The 27,097-nt window shown below is 38.6% G+C and overlaps 1 protein-coding gene across 3 annotated transcripts in view; it reads left to right on the top strand.

Annotated features, from left to right (window-relative positions):
* Pde4d (phosphodiesterase 4D) overlaps positions 1-27,097 on the top strand; it is a 1,223,725-nt gene that overhangs the window by 987,134 nt on the left and 209,494 nt on the right. For all 3 annotated transcript variants that reach the window (XM_010626919.3, XM_010626922.2, XM_010626921.3), the window contains one exon: positions 18,190-18,381. In XM_010626919.3, the coding sequence (XP_010625221.1) occupies positions 18,190-18,381 (192 nt within the window). The remainder of the gene's footprint in view (positions 1-18,189; positions 18,382-27,097) is intronic.

Here is a 27,097-nt window from a genome sequence, read left to right as displayed (position 1 = left end):
AAAAAAAAAAAAAAAAACAATAGATGAAGCCAAGTTTTCTGAGCACTGTTTCTTTGTCCAGCATAATAAAAAAAATGAGACTATAGATATGAATGGCAGAGAAGGATACCTTTTCTATTGTTATTGGGAAAAGGCCCATACAACACGAGTGGCTGGATCCCTTGCACAGAGTCATCTGCCTGGACGGGCTGCTTTTGAGAGTGACTTGAGAATGAGCTCTCTCTCTCTCTCTCTCAGGAAGCAAGTGCTGGAGAGCAGACTTAAGAGAGTGACAGATAGTTAAGGCCTGTGGGGAGGGGGCACTACAGTAAAGCCATGAAAGCTGTATGGACCATATTTTCTCTTAGGGCCATCAGCCAAGCTTGAAAGCATCCAGGAAAAGGCAGACACGTAGCAGTGCAGTTGCAGCGCTGTCCCTCACACCTCATGTGGTAGATTCACATGTTGAATCGTTTCTTTTCCTTTACCATCCAGAACTCCAGCAAAGAGGCAGGAGAAACCCTATTTCTTTAGTTCCTCCGCAGTGTGTACCATTGCTTCAGCAGTGTTTATTTTGGTAACAGAAATACCTTGCCTTCTAGATGCAACTTAATCTCCACCATTCCAACGATTACCTTTCTGAGGTCATCTTAACGTGGTGTCTGCAATAAATATCTCAGGTTTCTAGTTTTTTTTAAAGGACACTGATCTCACATTACTTCCCATCCTAAAGCCAAAAATACCTTTGCCCTTTCTTCACACTATACTGGGGAGTGTTTTGGCGTTGTCAGTACCATATATTTTTGTTATTAAAATTCTTTAGTATTTTAAAATATGTATGGGATTTCTCAGGTAAAATACAGACTATGATATAGTATTCAAAAGGGATAACTGTATTTCAGAGAAAACTTTCAAAATACACCACTTTGTCCCTCCTTCTAGTTGTCTGTGTTTAGTGGCAGCCTGAGAAAGGGAAGAGGCAGGTTTAGTTATTTCACATGGGTGCATCAAAGATACTTCAAGCTGCTGCACAAGTCAAATGACTTCTTCTCTTCCTTCATTCATAAGTGTATGAGAACTGAGACTTCATTAGATTTAAATACAAACTATAGATTCTTCTTGTTCTTTCCCTATAAAAGTTCTCACATATTTTCCAGCTGCCCATTCAGTTACTATTATCTATTCATGCAAATGGAAATGACCAGTTCCAGTGTTGCTTCTGTTGCTGTTTTACAAGAGTCACCAATTTTCATTAAGAAGCACAAATGACACTTGTTATAAAGCTAAGCACATTTTTCATTAGCTGTGTACCTTGGGTACACAAGAATTAGCCACACATACATGAAACTTACACACACACACACACACACACGCACACACCCCATAACACAATACTATGGTAACCATTTACTGGAAAAGAAAATGAAGCATGAGATGATCATACTAATAAAAAAGAGAATGAGGGCTGGGGATTTAGTTCAGTGGTTCCACCACCTGCCTTGCAAGCACAAGGACCCAAGTTCAATCCCCAGAACCAAGAGAGAGAGAGAGAGAGAGAGAGAGAGAGAGAGAGAGAGAGAATGTGAGGTTTTGAACCCAGACAGCCTAGAATCTGTGTTCTCAGCTACCATAATATATTATCTCCATATTTCTTCCTAAAAGAAGAAGTTAAAATCGCAGGAATAAATGTACTCTTGGCAGGTTGGTGAGTTACTGAACTGAGACCGATAATGCCCTGAATTCTCGCACAAAGCAAGGAAGCCAGTACATAATGAATACTTGCTTTGTGCATGCACTGGGAAAGGTGGCTACAGATTTTATACCACAGAATTCACAGACAAATACACATTTCTAAAGGTGCTATGATGTCTATGTGCTAGATGAGGAAATAGAAACTCAAATTAAGTACATTGTCCATCATTATCCAGATTGCCATGCTACGCTCTCTCCCTTTTTCCTTTTTCCTTCCTCTCTCTTTCCTCTTTTCCCTCTCTTCCTCCTTCTTTGCCTCGCTCCCTTCCTCCTCTTTTCTTCTCTTCCTTCTTCCCTTCCCCTTCTCCTTTCATTCAATTACGCACATACAACCCAACCAAGGTGGAGAGACTGTTGTAGAAGTGCAGGGTGTGTGGGCAGGAAAACCTTAGAGGAAGCTGATGTGATAATCCAGGTGAGGACAGACTTGGCCCTGCACAGCCTCCACCCTAAGTGAGCACGTGGTAGAGGAAGCCGAGCTGAGTTCAGTCGGAAGGTGGGAGGGTGAAGTTAGAAGGGACCTTAGACATCAGCAAATCTGATGCTCCCAATCTAACAATGTATGACAGATTTTGAAAAATATAGATTTCTAAAAAAAAGAAAAAGAATAATATAGATTTCTGAGTCCAAGCTCATGTCTACTCGCTTTAAAGCCTCTCCAGTGTGAATAAACTGCAATAATACATAAGATCCTAATAAGATTACTGACATTGTGAAATGGGAAGAAAGGGGCTAAAGGTGTAGGGAAGGTGGGATGGGTAGGGGAAGGGTAAAAAGGGAAAAGAAAAAAAATGTGAGAGAATGAAAAGATGGGAAAAAAAGGGTTTGTAGATGGGGAGGGAAGAGGGGATGAAGGGACAAGGGGAAAAAATGAGAATCAAGACCTGTCATGTAAAGGTACAAGATCCCAGTAATGAATGCAACTGTACTGTATACCTAAAATGTACCAATAACCTCAATTAAAGCTGAAAAAAAAAAGCCTCTCCACAGAGATGTGTATCTCAGTAACTGAGAGTGATAGCAATTCTCTTTATTGTACGATGAGGTAAATAAGTCTAAGAAAAGCCACAAGACTTAGCAAAATCACACCTAGGTGGTGACACAGTCAGAACTCAAACTAAGGCTCCCACTTCTGAACTTAGTTCTACAGCCCAGGGTTAGCGCTTGCCTTTTTGTTATAAAGAATTACCCACCTCCCGTGTTCTCTGAGGATTTGTCTTATGAAGCTGTTCTATAATAATGTTTAAATGAGTTTAACCACATGGTTGTTTGTTGTATGTTCTTCTAAATGTTATTAAATGTTTCCCATATAAGGCATTACAATCTTGTTAGGATGATTAACAAGGTTAACCAAACTACAGGCCCAAGCTGTAATCTCCTTCAAACTTCCCCATTCTGTAATTTGGAGACATGTAAACATGTCCATTCATTTTAGCAAAAGGTCATATTCTGTGCAAAGGTTTTGGACATTGTGCTTAACTAGATAATATCTCTGAGTTATAATAGGGTAGATTAAAGTAAGAATTTGTCTTTGATTCAAGCATTATGAAATTAAAACTAATCCAATTGTTCAATCCTCCTTTTAAATTTTTATTCCAAAGATCAGATGATTTTGGTTTGAGTCATGCCTTGGCTTCTGTGAGACTCTGGGCATTCTATTGCTGTCTTTACATAACTGCAAATTTCTCTTCCACAAATAAGAAAAATAATCAATGGCCCGTCCCTTAACTCCTAATGTCCAAGGTCGTGTGTGAATTCCCACAATGGCAATAAGCAGGCTTTACAAACATGGTGGGCCATACTGTGTGCATGCATTGAAATATTACATTGTACCTAAAAAATATGTATAATTATGTGAATAAAAACCTTTTAAAAAATGTTTAAGAAGGTGAAAATGCTAGCTACCCTGATTAGGTCATTATACATCTTACTGTGTCACATTATCACAGGGTACCTTATAAATATGTAGGGAACTGAAGGGGAAGGAGAAATAATTAGGGCAATGTGAGAGGCACAGGAGGGAAGGAATTGGGAGGAATTTCTTTGTCTCCCTCAGTAAGTCATGGTCGCAGACCATCAGAGGCTCCTGGAAATGGCAAATGGAAAAGTACTCAGTACCCTGAGGATTATTTTCATGTGGCCTGAGGGGGCCAAGTATGTTGGTGGATTAGTCACAAGCCAGGCTGAAGGACAGTCACACAGACCAAGCCAAGAGCAGAAGAAGCATAAACAGGGTTTGGATTTGTGTTTCCCTCTGATCAAGTTTAAAGCTGAGTTCTGACTTTTACAGAAAAAGAAGGATAAAACAATCATATGTTAAGATTTTATAGGTATTAAAAATGAGAAGATGACCCCCACACTGACTGTTTGTGAAACCTCGGATGTGGATTTCATGAAGTACATGCGTATACTTACTCTGTAATTATCAAGGCCTATTTTCAAAATGTAGTCAAAATTAAACTTCAGAGGTCAGAAAAATAGTAATCATGTGTTTTTTCCCTAATCTTTTTTTTACTGACATCTATTCTGTTTTAATTTAGTTTGATATATGAGAAAGAGAGCATAATTTAATTTTACACAAATTTCTGTAAAAGTGTGCATATTTATAATCAAGTTAGCCACCACTGATATTCATGGTACATACACAGGACAGAGACTGAGGTTTGTTTTATTTACATATTCACACTGTGGTCGCACAGCGTAGTACTGAATATATTATAGCCAGGAATCAAAACCATTAGACTGCTAAAAAAAACCCTAAGTCTGAAGATTCCGACAAGACCATCTAAAGCCAGTTAGAGAAATCTTTATAGGGTGAAAGGCTGCCTCACACAAAGCCTTGTTTACCCTACACGTAGAGACCAGAATGTACCATTCTGGACTCATTTAAAAAGCATCTGTCATATATTAAAAGGAGTGTAATATGCAATAAAATGAGAGCCAAGATTATACAGAGTAAATTGTATAATTTAAAAAAAAAGACAAAGTGCACGTAGTCGGTGTCATAATCTAACCAAAAAAACAGATGAGTTGTGACAGAATGGATGAGTGTACCCAAATATTTGAGAGGAACCATTGCATAAAAATAGAAAGAATTATAATGGCCTAATGGCCAAGGAATGAACTCTAAATTGATTTTCTTTCAAAACAATGAAGACATGGACATTGTTTCTGAACTTGGGATACTTAGATATCAAAAGGATTTTTTTTACAGAATAGCTGTACATTTATCTTTACTGTAGACTTCAGAAGTCAATAGAACTTATCAAGAGATTCTCAATAATTTTGGTCATCCTGAAAGAAGGAAAATCCTGTTAATTTAGAAGCAGGAGGGTACTGCAACTGTCGTCCTTATGTCTTCCAAATGAACAACTTCTTACTCTGGTAATAGTAGGCAACTGAAGACTACTTATATAACATATAGCGGGCTCTCTTCTGCGTATTACTTTATCTCCCTCAAGATATAATGGTCAGGGCCGGGGATTTAGCTCAGCGGTTTGGTGGCCTGCCTCACAAGCGCAAGGACCCGAGTTCGATCCCCTGCAACAAAAAAAAAAAAAAAAAGATATAATGGTCAGATGAGTTTGGTCTCTTAAACTGACAATAAAATATTTCTTGTCCAGTATCTACATTGACACATTCAGCACTGCAGAACTAACAAATCCAGTAATTTTCTAGTGTAGTGTTTAGAGTAAGAGAGCTCTCTTCCTTGGTCTCAGCCTGGGACCAGGATTCCCCATCTCAGATTTTTTACTATCCTCCATGTTTCGCCATCCCCAGCTTCCAGCTGGCAGGAGAAAGCTTAGGAAGGCGGGCTTGTGGGAGGAGCTACGGGCCCCAGGCCTGAGTGTGGTCCTAGGCAGCGTTCCTGCTCACATGCAGTCGTAGGGCCTGTTCTCCCTGAAAGGGAGGCATAGGGATGAGGATGTCTTGTGTGTCCAGGATCACGCAGAGAATAGAAGTTGGCAAACAGCAAGTAGAATTTGCTACATTCACGGTCAGGATTATTAAGTTCTTTGCTTTTCCAGAATCATTTGGTCCTTAGGATTATAGACAAAATCATTTCAAGGAAATGTGAAAATATTTTTAACTCTTCAAAATCCCTATTGTAGGAAATCCCACAGCTTTTTGACAGCCATTGTCAGTGTCTTAAAACCTTTGAAGGTGTATAATTCATTCCATATAAGAAATCAAAAGGGAAACTCATCTCAGAGTAGCCGTAGCAGAGTGAGATGTCTGGATCTAGGTGAGCATTTATATCTTTCTTTCTTATTCCCTATAATAATGTATTTTTCTATTATTTTTAATTTATTGGTACAGTTTGGAGTTACATAATGGTCAGATTCATCACAGGGAATTTATACATTTATATGTTGTATCTTGATTCCTCTTTGTTTCCCATTTTTCTCCCCTTCCTTGGCCTGTCTTTCCCATCCTTATTTACAAAAGCCCCATTCCATTTTTTCTTCCTTTTTCTCATTTTTTCTTTGCCCTTCCTTCCTTTCTGTCTCTCTCCTCCCTCTCTAGTTTCCCGTTCCTATTGAATGATTTTTTTTTTCTTCTTTCACATTGTCTGTTACACATTTTGGTCCCTATTTACGTTTTCAGTTTCTTACGCCAGAGAGACAATGCAGTATTTTTACATGTGCGTCCAGTTTCTTTCACTTCAAAGTATAGCTGCAAGTTGCTGTGATGATGTATTTTAAAAGAATTACAGAAGAGAGCAATTGTCTGTAATAATCACCAAATTAAATTTTATAAATCCTTTATCCCAGTAAAAGTAAAGAAATCATATCTAAGTCAGACCACATAACTCTCTGGAGCCCTTGTCTGTTCTCTTCCTCCCCTTAAGTGGAAAACCCATGTGTTTGGATCATTGAGGTTGGAAACTGAGTAATATCACTTCTCCAAAATAGATTTAATAGTAGGGCTGGGAAAGGCTTCCTGACCTGTTTGAGGGACAGTCCAGACCCAGAAAAAAACATGCTGTATGAGTTTTCATATCCATTTGAGGAAAAGAAACAGATTTAGGTTATGTTTTTAAGTCAAATCTAGTAGAATTATTGTAGTTTTTGTTTTCAATTATATTTTTATTGTAGACTGATTTAATCTTAACATATAGCATTTTAATGGTAAGCATTGTCACAAAAAATTTCATAATGTAATAATTCTTATACAGTTAAGCTTTTAGAAATTAGTTTTCTTTCAAGTCTAAATATATACATACATACTAGTAGTCAGAGGTATGATTGAGAATCATATTTTAGAGCTCACCTATCCAAAAAGTAATCTTAATCTCTGGGAAGACAAGTATGGTTTAAAATCAATCTTTTCAGAACTTCAAAAGGCCAGCTGATAATCACCTGGGAACTCTCTGGAAGAAGAAACATCTGTGAAGGGAAAGAACAATTCTGAAAAATTAACCTCAAATAATAACTCACCATTTATGTGTAGGGTGGTGAGTTTTTCACTCTCAGCCAGTCCACTGCTTTTCATGCCTTTCCTGTTCTGTAATCACCAGAGACACAGATTTGTGGTGGAACCAATGAAATCCATCTTAGAGCCCCTTGGTGGCCTAAATCCCTTCCAGGTTCTGGAAGGCAGGAGTACTAGCAGCTTCACATACTTACAGTTTTTTGCAAAGTTTTAAACTAAGAATGTTTTTGTGTTATTTTTCTTGAAGTGGACTCTCAAAATTGTATGACATTGTTGTGCTACAAAACCGTTGTTGTGCTACGATTCCAGCCCTGATTGCACAGCCAACTGTTGACCAAGTGGAAAGATATTTAAAATCATTCCCATCAAAATGCCTTTAGACCCCAGTCTTCTAACTGCCTTTCCAGATCGTTTCTTTAAATTAATTGATCAACCTTACTAGCTGATAAACTCTTTCCTTAAGCAAATGGTCATTTCCTAGCCAAATTACAAACAGTAATGAAATTCATTTGAAGTAGACTCGTGCAGATAACCATGGTGAATAATAACCAGGAGACAGTGAGTAGTGCTACACACAATGGCACTCATCCATTCGCGATACCAATGTTTATTGAAGAACAGTTACGCACGAGGAACCATCCTCGGTGCTGTGGACACATTAATCCAGAAAGATACAAATCTCTAAATCTCTGTGCTTGTGGTGTTTACATTCTAATGGGAAGAATAAGATATTAAAAACAATAATAAGTTAAACCGAGTTTGCCAAAGGCTAAATGAATGCTGTGGGGAAAACTAAAAAGGGAGGAAGACTGTAAAATACTCAGAGAGTCGGCAATATTAAATAGGGTAGAATGGAAATGTCTCACAAGGAAAATGGCAGGGAACTGATACCTGGGCAGAGGAGTATCTCATGCAGAAAGAAGCACAAATGTGAAGGCCATGAGCAAGGATATGCTTGCATAATCAAGGAACAGAAGGATGAAGAGGTGAGCAAGAGGAAGAGATGGGGCTGGGAGAGGAGCTCAGAGAGGCTCCAGAGGCCCACAGCACTCAGGGCCTTAAGCCACTGACAGGACATAGTATTTACTCTCAATAAAATAGGACCCCATAAAGGAAAGGGGACTTGTGGTGGTCTGGTTTCTGTTGAAGTAGGCTCATTCTGTCTGCAGTGTAAAGTACAAAATCAATGTGGGTAGGAAGGAGTGTGGGGCACAACAAACCGTATTCCAATGTAGTTTTATTAAAGCAACTTCACTTGCCCTGTATCTCAGAAAAATAAATATAGAAACACTCTCCACCGCCACTTTGTTAGTAAGATATCATTTCTCTTTAGGCTTCATCTTGAGGAAACAGGTTAAGGGAACACTACATTCGGAAGAAGCGACATCTTTAGGAGTTCCGGGAAGGAAAAGGGTTTTGGTAACCTTTTGCACTCAGCGCAAAGAAAGCAAACTGAGTCAGTCCTTGCAGGCCTGTGTCTCGCTCCCAGGTCTATCCCAGCCTGGAGAGCTACGCCCACCTGCTCTTCCCTCTGTGCTCTCGGTGGGATCAGCATGTGCCCCCTGGGTGAGAGAGGAAATGTGTGATGCTCGCTTCCTTCTCAGTCATGGTGAGGCCAAAAAGAAGTCATCAGCTAAATCCAGGCCTGCCAATAACCACCTAAACAGACAATTGCCACTTTCTCTTATCTTCTCGGCACATAGTCATACTTCATTATGAATAGCTGTATATACATATTCGTTAATTAGAATATAAATATTCATACACATAATTATGCCTTGCATGATTCATCCGTTGTAGATAATTGCTGTCTATATGGACCTCCTTCTGCCATTGTGGACTCTGCCTTTATAGTCTTACCACACATTTGTCTCCTTAGATGGGTTGAGCCCTTTTGCTATCCTTATATTTTTATTATAGTGAAAACAAAAGTATATCGCATGAAATCTTTCAAAATTTGAAGTGGGTAGTGCATTATTGTTACTATGAGCACAGTGTTGCACAGCATATCTCTAGAACTTTTTGGTCTCACTTACCTGACACTCGAGACTGAGTAACAAATCCCTAATTCCCCTTGTCTCAGGCTCCAGGAACCATCATTCTAAAGCAGATGAAATCTGATAGATGTCTGATACACCAAGTTTGTATCGGTTTCTCTAAAATCAAGGAATGCATTCTAGGAACAACGGAGGTTAAGAGTAGGGGAAATATTTATTGAGAGGATAGTTCCTGAGAGGTGAGGCAGGAGGGGACCCGAATGGCTAGCTGGGGACCCCACTTTACAGGAAAGTTTTATAGAGCAAAACCCACATGGGTACAACTTGAGTTGTAGCTATGATTCACCAATAAAGTTATGAGTTTATTTCCCAGTGTGGAAATACACATGTGACAAGCATATATTGGAAAGAACCAAGGCTTTTTTCTAGGAAATGATGAGTCCAGAGGTCTCGGGCACCCACTGGGGTGACTGATGTCTATCTAGATTTCATTAGGCCTGGTGTTTGTCTTTAGAGAAATCATGCAGATCTAGTCATTTTGTCTCTGTCTTGAGGCCTGGTCTCCAACAAATGTGTCTCTAGCCACAGTTGTAATGTGTTTTATCTTTGTCCTGACTTTCTAGGGGACTCATCCCGGTCTGACTGCCTATAATATTTTTAATCTAACCTGGCTGTCTATAATAATTCTACTTTGTATTTCTACAGGTTTAAGTTAAGATTCCTCACATACTTGGAATCATGCAGTATCTGTCCTTCTGTGACTGACTTATTCAGTTGCCTAATGTCCTCAAGTTTCATCAGTGCTGTAGCGTGTGGCTGACTTTCCTCCTTGACCGAGACTGAGCAATGTTCTATCATTCTTTTTTTTATATATATCACATTTTCTTTATCCATTTAGCCATGGAGGAACATTTAGATTGCTTCCCAGCTTCCTGATTTTGAACAGTGCTATGGTAAACACAGGAGTGAGATTATTTCTTTGTCTATTTGTCTCAATCTTTTTGGATAAATGCCTACAAGTTGGATTGACAGATCATACAGTAATACTACTACTATTTTTTAAGGAACTTACACGCTATTTTCTATAGTGACTGCACATTTTATCTGCAGCCTTGTTAACACTTTTATTCTTTCAATCGTGGCCATGCTAGCAGGAGTAAGGAATGTCTCAGACATCTAACTCAGGCCATCACTTTCATCTTGCATTTGTCTTCCACCTGTGTCACTTGAGAGTATGACTGGTAAACCAGAAACAAGTGTCTTTTCTGTAGAGATCACCTGATATTTTTACTTATATATAAGTACAAATTTTTTGTGCCAAGCTTTTCTTCATTAAAAATAAAAAAAAAAATCTGTGGGGCCAGGGATGTAGTGGTTCTGCCACCAGCCTCACAGGCCCCAGGTCCTGAATTCAAACCCTGGTACCAAAAAACCAAAACAAAACAAATCTGTGAAAATGGTAAAATTTAGTTCCTGTTCTTAAATTCATGTCTTCTGAGCAAATATATGTAGTATGTGGGGTATCATGATTGGACCATTTAACTGTGTAATCTAGTAAAGAAGCTAAATATTCTCTCTGGGCATCCAGTCTAAATTTGATGGGAGCAATATTGTTATCAGGGCATATCACTGTAAAATGCTATTTTCTACAGTCTCATCTCTATAGATAGAACAAAGTAAATATTAAAGTAGTAAATTTCAAGAAGCAGTATTATTTTACTCCAGAGAAGCTATTTGGATGCAGAGAAATTCTGAATGAGCAAATTATCATTGTCATTAATAAGAAACAAGTTTAGGGATGGAGATTTAGCTCAGTCGTTTCGCCGCCCGCCTTGCAAGCACAAAGACCCGAGTTCGATCCTTGTGATATTGCAAACAATGGGTAAAAATATTTAATATTATAAAGAGAAAAAATTTACATGCTTATCGGGCTCTATATTTTCATTAATCTCAAGATTAAACCTTCCGTTTCCTGAGGAGCATGGCACCAAAGTAGATTCCATTGTTTTGCCAACTGAGCAGGGGCTCTGATGTACACAAAATAGTTGGCAAGGAAAGTAAACTGTGTAATTGCGACCAAGGATCCTGAGGGTACGTCCTGAGTCTGGAGACTGAGGTCTGAAGGACTGTTCCTGCCCATTATATTTGGCCAGAACCCCACCCCACTGGTTTAAATCCCCAAGCTTTCCACGTTTCCTACCAGGAAACCGTCCTTTCTCCTCGGGGAGGGATATCTAGAGAAAAATCAAGTCTCTGCCCTCTCCTAGGATGTTATCACATTGTAAGTAAGGTAGGGTGCGACCAGTAAGCAGTTGAGGTTATAGAGCAGCCTGGTTCCAGCATCTGTCACCTTGTCGATTGCCAGGTGGAGGGGATCTGGCCCACACTTCCCTTTCTGAAGCTCCTTTCCCTTTAGATTCTTCCCAAAGCCATGTGTTCAGGTAAAGAGAGTGACTCCGATAAAAGAAGACAGAAGATAAGGAGCAATAAAGAATAAAATGAAAACTTCTCAGTATTGGGAATGTCCTAGCTGCCAGGCGATATGGTAAATGCTTTTCAAACATTTTCTCTTCCTGACCTTATCATGGCTCTAGAGCTAGATGTGTTAACTGTCTTTGTCAGGAAATTGAAACTTAGGAAGGGAAAGTATCTTGGCCAAGATTGTGCAAAAGTAACAGAACCAAGATTTGAACCTTAACCTGGATTTCCTAACTCTCAAGTGAATGTGTTAACAGGAACATCCTTGGTATCTCCCCACCTTCTGATAAGGAGCAGTAAAATACGCAGGCGCGCACACACACATTCAGTATACCATGGTTCTAAATACACAGCAGCAGCGGCATTCTCCAGGAATGCTCTAGTTCTCCAGTAGTGCTCTAGAGGCTCCCAGGGTTCCTGGCAACACTCACCAGGGTCTTCCCCACAGGACCCTTCACGGATACTTTGGTCATGAAAACTGCTATTGACAGTGGCTCCCAGCCCTTACCGTAATCCTCACTATGTCTCCCCTCCTTCAGGCTCCAAGCTAGAAGTTACTATAAGATCCTGAATGTTACAATAGATAAGGGTTGCTATTTACCCTGGATAGTTGCAGGACCCAGGCTCAAGGGAGAGATAAGAGGTGCAAAAAAATAAAAATAAAAATAAAAAATAAAAAAAACAAGGAGAGAGGGTTGAGCATCAGACTGAGAGATGACCCTCTGCAAACAAAAATAGTTGTAAGACCAGTAGATGGGAGATATGGGAGAAGTCAAGAAGGTTGGATGGAAGGTGGGCAGGGAATGCCTTACCATCTATTAATGCCACCGAAATAGAAAAGTATGAGGACCTTTTGGTCAGTTGGTCAGTTGGTCTGATTTCTGTTTGTTTCCTGGGGAGAACTGGTTCTACAGACCGTGCTAGGCATGCACAGCCTTCAAGAATGCTGACAGCAACAGGCCAGCTGGTTCCTGCTCTTACTGCTTCCCTACTGGAGACCTGTGCACCTGTATCATTGCTTCTCTACAACTGCCTTCTGGTAAAAATCAGCTCTTTTAAGGAAAACATGCATCTTGGAATTGCTTTAGAGGAAGCAAACATGTGAAGTAAGAGAGGATATCAGTTAGTGAGGATATCAGTGCCTTTTGCTAAGCCTTTGCACAGGCCTAGTTGACAGACACTCCCTTCGTTCCAAAAGAAATCTCAACCTCCAAAGAAACCCATCAAATAGGTTACAGCAGAGACAGCTTCCCACCATACTGTTGTGTTTAACACAAATAAGTCAGAGGATTGAACAAATTCCAAAATGTTGGGTCCTCTAAAATCCTAGTAGAATTCACCTTGGCATGCATGATCTGTAAGTTATAAAAACTGAAAGTGTAAATAAGGATCAAAATGTATAATCGATAATGTGAAATAGGAAGAAAAGGTGCAAAGGGGAAAGGAAAGTGGCAGGGGCAGGGGCAAGGAAAGAAGGGAAAGGAATAAATGCGAGAAAAGGAAAAAATGGAAACAAAATCTTTGTAAATAGGGAGGAGAGGAGGGATTGAAGGGAGGGCAGGGGAATGAGGGGCAAAGAAAAGCACCAAGATATATTATGTAGAGGTACAAATTCACAATGATGAATGTCAATGTGCTGTAGACCTAAAATGTACCAATAAAAGTAATGAATTAAAAAACACAAACCCTAGTAGAATTCGCCTTGGCAGGCATGACCTGTAAGTTAATCAAAATGTTCACTTCAAGTTGATGTTTAAAGTTTCTCCCAGGTAAAAAAGCTGAGAAGTAATCTTGTGTTTTTAAATTATTAATATAACACTACCATAAAGGCATATAAATGCAGTGTGTCCATTCTCCCAGGCTCTAGAATGAATCAGTTTGAATTTAAAACACATTGATAAGATGTATGATTTCAACCCATGACTTAGCAGAGAGCCACTACTCTATGCTGCAGATTACTCATTGGTCAAATGGAAAATACGGTGCCCATGCCAAAGAGTTATCATGACAATTCCCTTGCACCCCGAGTATGCTTCAAAATTTCATGATCATTAGTATTGTGGTCATGATTATTATAATTGGATATTTTTGTCATCCTCATTTCTTTAGATATTTTCCCAAGCTTCTGTTAATCATGAACACACCAGTCCTAGCTATGAGGCTGAGCCGTAAAAACCTGTCATTTCACTAGGCCCCCACTTTCTTTTGTGCCAGCCCGCAGGCCCACTGCACGTCCTGCTCAGTACACCTCCTCTGTGTCCCTTCTGGCACTGCTTCTGCTGCTTTACTTTGGCTGGAACCCCGCCTCCACCCCAGCTCTACTCTATCTGAACCTCAAAGACGCACGTCTTTCCACTTCTTAAACTCCCTTTATGTTCACTGCCTAAATCACATTTGTGATTGTGTACTAATTCACATAATGTACTGGTTATTTCTGTATGTAATACAGATGCCATATGTTTGAGAGGTTTTTTTCTCTGATTCATGTTTTGTTGCCTTGAGTAGACTTTAGTACCTTGTTCCTAAATGTTATGTTTAGTATATCTGCACTTGTTACAGAGTTAATCTAAGGACAAAGGGCGAGCTACAAATGTTTATTCATTGAGTCTGTCATAATACCGTACAGTCTCTTTTTCTAAAAGGTCAGTCAATACTGACATTTAGTAATGCTTTACAGTAGGGTTTCTCATTAATAAGGCTTTTTCCTGATAAAGAATTTTCAAGATTATTTAACATAATTGAACTCTACCAGGAAAATGATCTCAGTCCCTAGCTCTACCTCCAAAACTAACTGTGTTCTGAGAAAATTTCTATTTACCAAAACTTAGAGTGACTCCCCAAAATGTTAGTGATATTCATGTTACTTTGCCCCAACATAATACATACAGTATTCTATGATTTGTTAAAAAATTTAGTTGACTTTAAAAATGAAAATCTTAAAAAATATCAGTGACTATTTTTATATCTTCACTGTCAATTTTTTATTCTCATTAATATTCCTAAATAAAAAATTCTCATTTATATTTCTTTGAAGTAATTTCATTCATATTCTGAATCACTTTCTATAGATTATTAAATTTTATTTTTTGGATGATTTTTTAAGACGTTTTCATGAATCTTTGGGTAATAGATAATTTAGAACTTCAAATTGATTTTAAATGACTTTTTTAAGGAAATATCTCCATCTAGTGGAAAAATTGTTATATTACAACCTACAAAGAAAAGTTTGTTAGAATATCAAGCATTTTTCTGAAACGTTTTGGTTTTAATAGGTAATATTATGGCAAAAATGTTAAAGATTTTCCTATACTTAGCAATATTTTTCCAGGAATTATAGTGAAGTAGGGCCAGGAATTTAGCTCAGTTGTGCTGTGGCCGACCTTGCATAGTTAAGGTCCTGAGTTCAATTTCTAGTATGTTGGGGCGAGGGGGGTCGTCATAGTAAAGAGTCTCTGAAAGTTGACATCTTAATTAGAAAAAGTATTATAATTTAAAAATAAAAATTACAGATTTTTAGTTTTGAAATGTATTCAATTGAACTGAGAGAAACCAAGACTCACATTCCTAGTCTTCTCTATTTCTGTTCATGCAGAACAAGGGCACATTATTTCCTTAAGAGTAGCATCATCTTACTATTATTTAAAAAATCAGTATGGGTGATATGTGATCACACTCTTAGGTCCTCATGCTGAAGAGCTGCTGTAACTCATTCTTGAGGAGGAAAATCCATTTCTATCTGCCTTCAGAAGCCCTCTTTAAATATCTTCTCTATGGAAACTTCTCATGTGCCCACCTTTATTTTTGTATCAGTCTGTTCGGAGCAGGTGCTTCATAGTAGCTTAGATAAGTAGATACAAAAGGAACTTGCCTGAAATCCCTTAGTATGTCTCTTTGATGATTAGAAATGCTTTTCTTCTCTGGCTTTCCTTGGGATCGCCAAGGTCCAGGGACACGGTTGCCCATCCTCTCCAGGTGAATAAGATTCCCATGTTTGCTGTCAGTTACTGACATATTTTTGACCACGGAGCTATACAATTGAGCTGGATGGACGTCAGGAGGGATAAATGCTTGGATCCAATTATCTCGGTGACTTTGGTCAATTAACTTTTCTAGGATCTGTTATCCTTTCTATAAAATTAATCTATTCAGCTAGATAACCTCACATTGTCCTTACAGGACCGAATATGTGCATTTGTAAGATGGCACATTTCTAAGATTTTAAATTGGAAAGCATACTGTTGATGGGTCAAGCTACATTAGAAGGGCTTTTCTCTTTGCTTTTTCTATGATGGATTGATGTGGAGACCAAGTTCTCTGGTTATACATCCATCCATGAAAGCCCTTAGTTTATTGTTCCACTTCAGCTCCCAAACCTGGAGTTACAAGATTGTTAATAACTCCAATAAAGGAAATAAAAAGTGTTTTCAAAAACATCTGGCTAATAGTTTGTATAAAAATTCTAATGGGAAAAATACTGATGACAGCTCAACCTTTTATTTGTTCATTCAACTTCCTTTTTAAATCTCATACCTTCCAGATTGTTTCAGACTATGACTCTGCTCTTCTAGGAGCACACAACAGTTGACTTTAATGCTGACTATGGTTTCACACTTTCCTCTTTGGGGAAAGTTTATCTAGATTATAAGGCCTTAGATTTTCAAATCTGTGTGTATGTGGTTCTTTTTCCTTCTAACTCTAAAATCTTGTTGTCAAACACAACACCTGTCAATCATTGAGTCAAACCATTTGGTTAGGTTGTTTTGTTTTTGTTTTTGTTTTCTGTTTCTGTGCCTCGAGGTGTAGCCCACAGGGCCTTCTGCATACTAGGCAAGTGCTCTACCACTGAGCTGCACCCTGGCCCCAGCAAAGGTTTGGGAAATACTGTGTGGAGCACAAAGAATACAGTCGCTGGTGGATTAACCAATGGTCAGCTTGGAACATCCAGCTGAACTGAGTCAGTGTGCTTTGGGCGTGGAAGACCCACCTGAGGATTGTTGTCAATAGACATAAAAAGAGACCTAGATTGGAAGACCGGAAGATCGTGGGCTGTTGATTTTCTAGGAGAAGCTCCCTGAGACTGGTTTTCCTGATTCGAACTTGGCTGTTCGCATTGGAGAACGCGCTCAGGGCCTCGCTGTTGTTGGGAATGGCTGCTGTTCTCATCAGGGGAGCTCTGATCTTCACTGTGAATGTCACTTCCTGGCTCCAATATAGAGCCCTCAGCTGGGTGGCACAAATTCTTCACCCCCCTGGCGCAGATTTTCTGGCTTCCGCCACTGGCCTTTAGGCTTTCCAGGTAAAGATCCTCAATATGGGTAAGCATGAGATGTTGTTGTGGGCTCTAGGCCACTGGCTGGATTCATGGAGCACATTGACTTGGACTCTAGGCCTTCACTGGACTTGTGTGGCACTTTGCTGTGGGATTTAGACCCTTGGCTGGATTCTTTGGGCCTCTGGTGTGCAGTTAATCTCTTGCACTCCTCTGTATTTGACTTTTTGGGTAAATATCATAAAATAATCCTATAAACTATGTGTTCTGTATTAAATGTATTCCCTCGCAAAACCCTGACTACCACAGTCTCCATTTACAGAAAACTCACAAACTAGGAGTGAAGACTGGGTGTCAAAGCTGTTGAAAGCCTTGCCAGTTCTGTCACTGGAAATGGGGATGTATGTTGGGAGCTCAGAGAAAGAGCATTACATGCACCTCTGAGATAGCAGAGAGGCTTTTCAGAAGCAGGCTAAGTGCTCAAGGATGAATGACAATCATGCATGGAAGACGGACTGAGTCAGAGGTCAGGCTTATGACCAGGAAATGGTGGTTCAATACGCACAGAGTTTGGAGTACCTGACGGGGGGAGTTGCAAATTGAGGTTGAGGAGGTGAGTAATTGCGATTAAAAGCAGATGGTCGACTTTCCGTATAGCCAAGAGGTTGGGACTTCATCCTGAGGGTAACAGGTTACTAACGGATTTTAAATGGAAGAACATAGATTTGCATTTTTAAAAATTCGTACTTGTTACAGGCTGGAAAATGAATGCAAGGGACTAATTATAATGGCTACTTTGATAATGTAGGTAAGCATTGATAGTCTCCTGACTATAAAATACTGGCAATGAAGGATGGAGCGAATAACAGAAAATAGAGATTGAATCGGTGTAGTGGGGAAGGCAAGAAAACCAGGTCTGAATGAGTGAGGACGTTAGGCGTATGATGGGCATTTGTTGGGTAGATCTGACATATTTAATGAATTACTGTGTATTCTTTTCCAAAAAGAAACTTTATACTTAGAAGAACTACTTTTGTAGAATGTTCCTTTTTAACTAAAGTTAAATTGAGTTTGTGTCTGATCAAAATCTTAGGAAAATAAGAACATGAAGCCACTGTGGTTGCTACTCTTACTTATTTCAGTGTTATCATCCTTTACCAGCAAGAATCAGCTGTTAAGTTTTCCTACTCTCAAATCCTGAACTAAAGCTACACCCTTTGCTAAAATATCAACCTGCTAGAGTTCACAGCAACGTAATTGTTTTTCTTTCCTTTACAGTTTCGATGTGGACAATGGCACATCTGCGGGACGGAGTCCCTTGGATCCCATGACCAGCCCAGGATCTGGGCTAATTCTTCAAGCAAATTTTGTCCACAGTCAACGCCGGGAGTCCTTCCTGTATCGATCAGATAGCGACTATGACCTCTCTCCAAAGTCCATGTCCCGGAACTCCTCCATCGCCAGTGACATGTGAGTATGAGAGCGGCCAAATGGAAGAGGGAGCACCTGTAGGAGACAAACTCCTCTCAAGAGGTGGTGATTGGCTGGGGATTTAGCTCACTGCTTCCAGAGCCTGCCTCGCAAGGGCAAGGACCCGAGTTCGATCCCCAGCATCACACAAACACACACACACACACACCCTCCCAAAGATTTGGTGGTTGGATACAGCTGATGATTCTGGCTGTACTGCATTGCTGTCTAACTCTTAAATAGAATGAATAAAAGTATACAAGCTGAAAAGGAATGGTAGCTGCAACCTGAGCACACTGTCACTTGTGATAAACACTTGTTTTTCCTGGAAAATGCATTGGGGAGCATGAGAATTAAATTTTTAATAGAATCTTGCGCTAAAACCACCAGGTTGTATTTACGTAGGACCTGAGTTTTAGCTACTCAGGTGAAAGGGCCATTTTCTAGTGTTTAGAAACCTTTAAACTCGGCTTTTAGAATCTCTGTTGTATTAGAGTAGATCATGTTTTGGAGATATCTCAGTTGATGTATGTTCAGAAGTTGGCGCTTGTTTTCCAGGTCACTTGAGAAATCTTTTGTAGGGGTTTTCTCAAATTAAACTGATTTTTGAACAGGAATCACTAGAGATAGCCACAAAAAAAAAAAAATGTTAGGTTGAGCACAGTTTAAAACACGGCACAGAGTGGACAGTAATTAAAATAGAAAAGTGGATTGACGGCTCTCAGATCGTCATTGTTATAGCACATGTTTGTATTTGTGTACTGTTCTCTCTGTATTCAGGAATATTCTGCATACCCCCAATACCTGTAGGGTCACTTTTTGGATTTTCTCCCTCTCTTCTCCCTCTGCCTCTCTCCTTCTATCCTCCTTTCCCTCTCAATTGGTCTCAACTTCTCTCCTCTTAATCTGGACATTTGTCTAGTAACACTCACCCTCTCCTGGCACCATGTGAGAAACTCGGAACAGTTTACAATTGGCCTTACAGGATCTATTCTCCATGAGATCCCTGAGGGTTACTTTTGGTATCGTAACAGATCATCAAGGTATGTCTTAAATAAGATCTTAGAAGTTAATTTTTTTTTACTCATTATTGCAACTTAATAGTTCTTGCTTTTTTTGAGCAGTTGCATAATTGATATTTATTCCCATCCTTAAACAATTTTCTTTTCCCAGTGATCCTATTTCTATGTTCTCCTCGCTCCACTTCCATAGGCTTGAAATTTGGGACTTTTATTTATTCGTTCACACATAATGTAAATACTTCTTGAGAACCATAGTGTATACGAAGTTCCCAATCTGTGGGGCAGTGGAGTCTGGCATTTTAAACCATTGTAATAAAATATGACAGACACCAGCCTTGAGGTATTTTACAGAGTACTGCAGGGGTATGGAGAAGAGAAGGAGGCCTCTGTCTGACCAAGAGTAGGGTGACGAAAATAACCGGCGAAGGGGAAAATATTTTCAAAATGTGAGGAATGGAAACAGCATGCGTTGGTTAAAAATAAAAAAGTCTCTTTGGTGCGAGTAGAAAAATATGCTAAGAAAAAAGTCAAATATTTTAGAAGTTGAGAGCTACAGAGGTTTTAGCTGGTGTTTGGCCTGATTACATTCTTGTTTTCATGAATTATGATTACTTTTGTGGAATTATTGCACAATGAAATGACTACAGAAAAGTAGTTGATGCCAAATTCACAGAGGTAAAGCAGATTAAATATGATAAAGACTTAAACCAAGGCAGTGGCAGTAGGACAGATAGGTTGGGCCAGCTACAAGAGGTACTACACATGTGTGTGCTGGACAGACCTTCAGGAAAGACAATGAAACAAAATGCTAATGTTTGCACCCTGAATGAGTAAGTAAATGATGTTTCCGTGAGAAATAAAAGACCGATAGTGGACAGCATAATGACAGATAGTAAGTAATGAATTTGGTTTTTACAGGATAAGGGTAGGAAGAAAAAATAACCGTTAACCACAGGAACTAAAAGCATAAATAACAGTCCAGAGAACTCGGACAAATCAGAATAACTAGTTGTCATCCAAAGACCCAGTAATTACAGGTGATAACTGACTGAGGGGTTTTAGCTGATAGAATTAGAAGCCCAGTAGGTAAGGAAAGAATCCAGAGTGCAGCCCTGAGACGACGCCCACATCCTTATAGAAGGTTCGTGAGCAAAGCAGCGGAGAGGAGTAGCCTGCATGAGGGAGAGTCACGTTGAAGGGGCTTTTCAGACTGTATTTTAAAACATTATGAAAAATAATGTTTAAAAATTTAGTGCTTGAGCTGGATAAAGAATCCAGAAGATAGAGACTAAAAATTCAAGGACAAAAGGATATTAAAAATAAAGTTGTTGCCGGGCGTGGTGACACATGCCTGTAATCCCCGCACTCAGGAGGCTGAGGCAGAAGGATCGCTGTGAGTTCGAGACCATCCTGGGATACATAGTGAGTTCAAGGCCAGTCTCAACTACACAGTGAGACCCTGTCTCAAAAAAACAAAACAAAACAAATAAATAAATAAATAAATAAATAAATAAAGTTGTTGTTGCTGACTAAAGTCTGATCTAAACTCAATTAAAGAGGCTATTGCTGAAAAAAGTACTAACTGTTGTGTTGTTTAGGAAAAACAAGGAAGCACGTGAAATGGGGCAAGAGGGGATATGAATCTGGAGCTCAAGGAGTAAATGGTTTCGAGAATCCATGGCTACTGATCTCTTTTTCAATCAAATGGAAGGTATAGCCATTAATAACAAAGGACAGGGGGTGTGCAGGAAGGAAGAGGGCTAAAATAGCCACTATGCTGATCACAAAAGAGAGCAGATGAGAGATTAGTAGATGCATTCTGAACTTAATCATAGATAATTATAAACTAGGTGAGACAAGATTGAGTGCTAATGTGTTCTTGAGCACTAATTAGTACTCTAACATTTGAATTAGATAGAGGGCAGGAGAAAATTCACAATGAGTTAGTATTCTGTTTTATGTGTTACGTCACTCTAGTTATGGATCCTGTTTTTAAAAATTTTTACAAATCGAGCTTTGAATGCTAATATATACAAATTATTTCATATCTTCTACTCTTTTTAGTAAAGATTAAATACACATATGCGCTTTTTGAAAAGTTTGTAACATTTCATATTTAATTAGAGTATTTCCAATGCCTACTTTGGCCTCATATACTTTGTTTTTGTTGTTGTTGTTGCTTGTTTTTTTGTTTCTTGTTTTTGGGTGTTTTTTTTTGTTTTTTTGGTTTTTGGTTTTCTGAGACAGGGTGTCACTCTGTAGTTGAGACTGACCTGCAACTCACTATGTAGCCCAGGCTGGTCTCGAACTCACAGGGATCCTCCTGCCTCAGCCTCCCAAGTGCTGGGATTACAGGCGTGAGCCACCACACCTGGCTGGCCTCATATACTTTGAACCAATAAATTTTTTTGTTTGATCAGGCTCACATAAGATGGAAAAATTAACCAGACTATGATGCAACTCGTTGTATTCTTCAAGAAATAGATTGGCATTCTTAGTGATCCCGTTCCCTTGGGATATGTTCATTGGAGCAATATAGTTTTCATTTCATGTTCACTCACGCCTGGGAAACAGTCTCTGAACCTGAGAGATGAAATTTCTGTATGAGGAAAAATAAATAGAATAATTACCAATTCAGTATTCCGTTTGATAACAACATATAATATTCTACGCATAAGGAATTATGCCTTCTTTTCATGGACTTCTCATATGGCCATGTGTAAATCTGTTTTATTACCTTACCTCATTCAGAATAATGCTGTGTGTATTGTCCAGTGTTTTTAATTCACCTGTTTTATAGACAACATTACATTTTATTCACTTGATGATTTTATAGCTATTGTTTTGGTTTAGTTTTCCAATGGAGAAAATTCCTCAGCGGTTTCAAACACAAACACTACCAAGAAAAGTTTATGATTATCTATTTGAATGAAATGTTTTGGAAAAACCTTTCAATGCTTTGTAATTTTGAATAGAAGTGCTTAATTTATTGGCAAAGTGAATAGTAGGTAATTACTTCTGAATAAAATGTGATCGTCTCATATTCTATAAATAGATACTGGTAAAATAGCTGAGATATAAGGAGAAAAATCCCAATAGTGATAGCAGTGATAAGCATAATAGATGTTGCAGGTGTATATTATTCTTCACCTTTCTGAGTAGTTCTTTTTGTTTTCTGAAATATCATGTTCTTTTGGGGGGAGGGAGTTGGGGATTTTTTTTCAGTTTTTATTAGTACATGTTTGTGATATGTAATGATGACATTTATCATGCGGGGTTTGTACCTGTACCTACTATATCTTAATTATTTTTTGTTCCCTTCCTCTCACCTCCCTCCCTGCTTCTTGTTCCCCTTCCCATTTGAAAAAGCTGTTTCCACTTTTTCCTTCAATCTTAGTTGACACTTTCCCAGACCATGCAATAGGGAAGTTATCATGCCATTCTACAGATGAAAGATCCATAGCTCAGTGATCCTATTTTTTTTTATGAACATGACAAACATTAATTGTTTCTAGGAGAGCATTATTTTCACAGTGCCATTGCAAACAAAAGGCTGTAAACTACTATAGACAGACTAAATTTATTTACCCAACTGAATTAAAGTAAGATAGAAGCTCAGAGTGACCAAAAAAGCCATCAAACAAAAGTACAGCTGACTCAGGCTTATGTTATACTCAGAATCTAAAAATGTCACTTATTTAAGGCTTCTGCCTCAAGACTACCACAGAGTTTGTTAAATACAGACACCACTATAGCAACTTAATTCTTTTTTTTTTTTTTTTTGGTACTGGGGATCGAACTCTTGAACTTGACCTTGCACTTGGCAAGGCAGGCGGCATAACCACTGAGCTAAATCCCTGGCAGCAACTTAATTCTTAATGAAGCTAAGAAATAAAGCAATGCTAAGTATTAGAATGGGTATAATAAATATATACATAGAAAACAAATTTGAATTATCACTGATAATAGAAAAAAAGAGGTGGTGGCAGGTTGCCCCAGTAATGTCATGAAGAAAATTGCATAAAAGTACATACGCTTATTTGGCACATTTTTCTCACAAAGTTTTCAAAACACATTTAAGATTATTTTAGCTTCACAATAAGTTACTTCGATTGTTGCCCACCACACAATAATAAAATGTGTGTATCTGAAAGCACACAAAGTTATTATGCATCGTGAAGATTATTAGGAGAATGAACAGTTGACAAGACCAACACCATTTGGCTGTTAATTTATTGAAATATAAACTAACTCTCAAACCACTTAAATGAAAAATCAATTCACCTGAATAACTGGTCCCCACTTGCCATCCAGTGTGGAGAACACCCTGGCATACAAAAGCTGAGATGACCCACTAAGCTGTTTTACTATATTTATATACTTTACCCTTGTGAACAGAGTGTGGTGTGGAAACATGTGACAGGGCCAATGAGGAAGCAAGTGTGCTTATATATCATAAAAGGCTGGGTGGGGCGCAGTCCAGTCCACCTAACTTGTCCCCATGTAACATATAGCCGGGTAGACCTCAGTGATCAGGCTTTGGAGGGCCCCAGGATGACATTCTTCTCTCGGGGAGGGAACAACATCCCCCTCCTGACATCTCAGACTGCTCCTTTCCTGAGCAGTTATCAAGTGCCCCTGATGTGTGCCCATAACTCTTCCTCTTCACTGCTTGTGCCCACTGGTATTGCCAATAGTTCCAAGTTTGAAAAAGGCAGAAGCATGAACTATACATCTATTCTTTTTTGGGGGGGTACAAGGGATTGAACTTCTATTCATATTTGTATCCCATTTTATGTGACTCTTCCTTGGTCTTACTAGAGAATCTCCTAAAATGAAGATAAGAGTTGTTGCATTAGTGCTTCTAGTCTTCATTAGATACACATGAAATGTTTGCAACCCCTCCTAGCTAGATTTTAGATCCTTACTGGAAGGAATGTTTGTAAGCCAATCAGTTTGCCCTTTGAAAGCCAAATTCCATTCATTAAGCACAGGAAGTTACTACCCAATCATCCTTCTCCAGTTCCTGAGTTTTCCCTACTAGAGGATAGAGGAGGAAGGGACAATGGGACAAGGGCCAGGGTTTTTGAGACACCAGAGTAAACTCAAACGGGGAGGGATATTTTCAAATATCAGGGGAAATCACAGAAACATATTCACCTACAAAGCTAATAGAGAGTTATATTTCATCTTTAGATCATGACATTCCTTCCCATGACCCGCCTTTGCAAAACAGGGCTGTGTGTTAAGTATAAGTAAAAGTTGAGGTGGAATCAGAAATGAGGAAGGTAATATCCAATCTCATTCCAAAGTGAGAAGTTGTGTGTTGCTCAGTAGGTGCGAAATTGTTTGGAAGGACCCTGATTAAATGGTTCGCACTAACTACTCAATAGGTGGAACTACTAGCTCTTTCTTTTGACCAAAGGAGTGCAGTTTTTTTTTTTTTTAAGACATTATGTGGTTTATGCACTAAAACATTTTGAGAACCTCTGTGTTATAGTATTATTATAGATAGGGAAGTTAATTAGATATCTTGTAGGAGGTTAGACAGGGCTTCCCTTAAGGTGCCAGCTCCTGAGGCCCCAGTCTTCAAGGTGCCAGCCCTTCAAAAGCCAACATAACAAGGAACCAACAAGGAGAACACTTGAGGCACATTCACTGGTCAGCATTATAAAAAGAAGAGCTGCTGTTCCCTAGAGATAGATAGCAATGATCGATATTCTAAATGGGAAATTCATTGTGTGTGACTTCTTTTCCCATTTGATCCCCATTCAGTCAATATTACCTGGGTGACTGTACTTGTAATCTTATTGGTTCATATAACCTCATGTCTACCTTGTAAATTTCCTAAGTTTTGTCCCATTTTGTACCCATCTCACCACATAGCTTTGCAGAATAAACATCTTTGAAAAGTGGGGTGGGTAGGCAACCAACTTTCTGGTCCCCTTTCTGTCTCTGTTAGACAAGCTACCTTTCTCTCAATAATTTTTCCTACTCTTAACCTCCATTGTTGCAAGAATTCATTCTTCAATTTTAGAGAATACAGACTCAAGTTTCAGATACCTAGCAGGTTTAGGAGTTACATCTCTTTCCCCTATAGCAGTATTTATATGTGTCCTTTGATTTGAGACCAAATCAACTGTCTGTGTGAACAGAAATTTTATTAAAACAAAGAAAACAGGTGCAAAGCCATGGACTTTCTGATCATCTCTAGAGCAGAGAGCTTATTCTGTTCTAAATTCTATTAGGGTCCCAGGTAGTCAAAATCTTTTAGTATGAAAAGTGGTGTTATTTTAGTTATGATCTAGGTAGACTGTTCTTTTCCTTCCATTCTTGTAAGTTCACCTCTAATATCGTCATCACTTGGGGTTGTCGATGCAGTTACCAACACTAGCTGTTAAATCCCAAGAACTCTACTGGCAGAATACTGTAATGTCATCGGCTACCAGATAACTTTTTACTGTCTTTTTTTCCTCTTTACCTTTTTTTGCCATTTTGCATCTTTGTCCTTTATTATACTGATGTCTTTTTGTTACTAAAAAAAAACAAAACAAAAAAAAAAAAAACAGGAGTGGGGTAGGGATGTAGCTTAAATAGTAGACCATTTGTCCAGCATGTATGAGGCCTTGGGATAGATCCCCAGTGCCAAAAGGAAGGAAGGGAACAAAGGAAGGTGGGTGGAGGGAGGAAGAGAGGGATAGAGACAGACAGACAGACAGACAGACAGACAAAAAGAGTTCCATGAAGGGTAAAATATAAATTAAATGTGTTTTTTTCAATCCACAAACTAAGGAATTTAAAATACCAGTTCAACATACATATTCTATTTTTAATCTCATACTATAAAGCATCAAAAAAGGAAGGCTTAATGTTTTGACATTTGAATGATTATATTTTTAATCCTACAGGATGAAAATAAAGAGTGAGTTTCATTGCAACACTACAACAAAATTGTCACCATGTCTAGGTATCATTATACTGTATTCTAGTCTTATAACAAATTATTTGATTCTCATATATTCTAGATTAAACTAAGGAAACTCCTTAGTGAGTTTTCCTTATCTTCTCTCTATAAAAGAAATAGAGTAAAGATGAAATATTTAAATGTGTATGTATTTGATTACATAATTATGCTTTTATCTAGACATAATACTTTATTCAGGGTAACACCTACTTTTTATTTAAAATGTAAGAAAGAAGATGTTAGCAATAAAAATCATTACCCACAATCCCATAAGATATCCAGTTCCTGTTAGAGAGCAGGCCAAGGCCAACCAGGTCATATAAGATTGGCCTGGTCAGTGCGTGCTAAAAGGACACAATATCTGAGAGCAATTCTTAAGTGACATTAATTAAAATTAGGAAATTATGAAAACTGTCTTCAAAGAAGAAGCTAACCCACTAATCTGGGTGGTGCCTCAGTGCCATGTGGACCTAAATGAGACACACATAACCAGAAGTTACAGGCTCCTTCTGCCCTTAAAGGTTGTAGAGAGCAAAAGTCCATCATGAAAGTGTCTGGTTCATCTAACTGTGGATAGATAGTGCACCTGATGTTTTCACTTGATTTTTGTTTATTTTAACACTTCTTTTTTATGTAGTAAAGAAGACTAAGATAAAAAACTCCAGTCCAGTGTATTACAAAATGGAAATTTTCTGAACTTTAAATTTTCCTTTTTTTTTTTTTTTTTTTT

Source organism: Fukomys damarensis, unplaced genomic scaffold (assembly GCF_012274545.1).
Source record: "Fukomys damarensis isolate Sample0158 unplaced genomic scaffold, DMR_v1.0_HiC HiC_scaffold_1, whole genome shotgun sequence".
NCBI lineage: Eukaryota > Metazoa > Chordata > Mammalia > Rodentia > Bathyergidae > Fukomys > Fukomys damarensis.
Note: the sequence above shows the minus strand (reverse complement) of the source record. Positions and strands in the feature narration are given on the sequence as shown.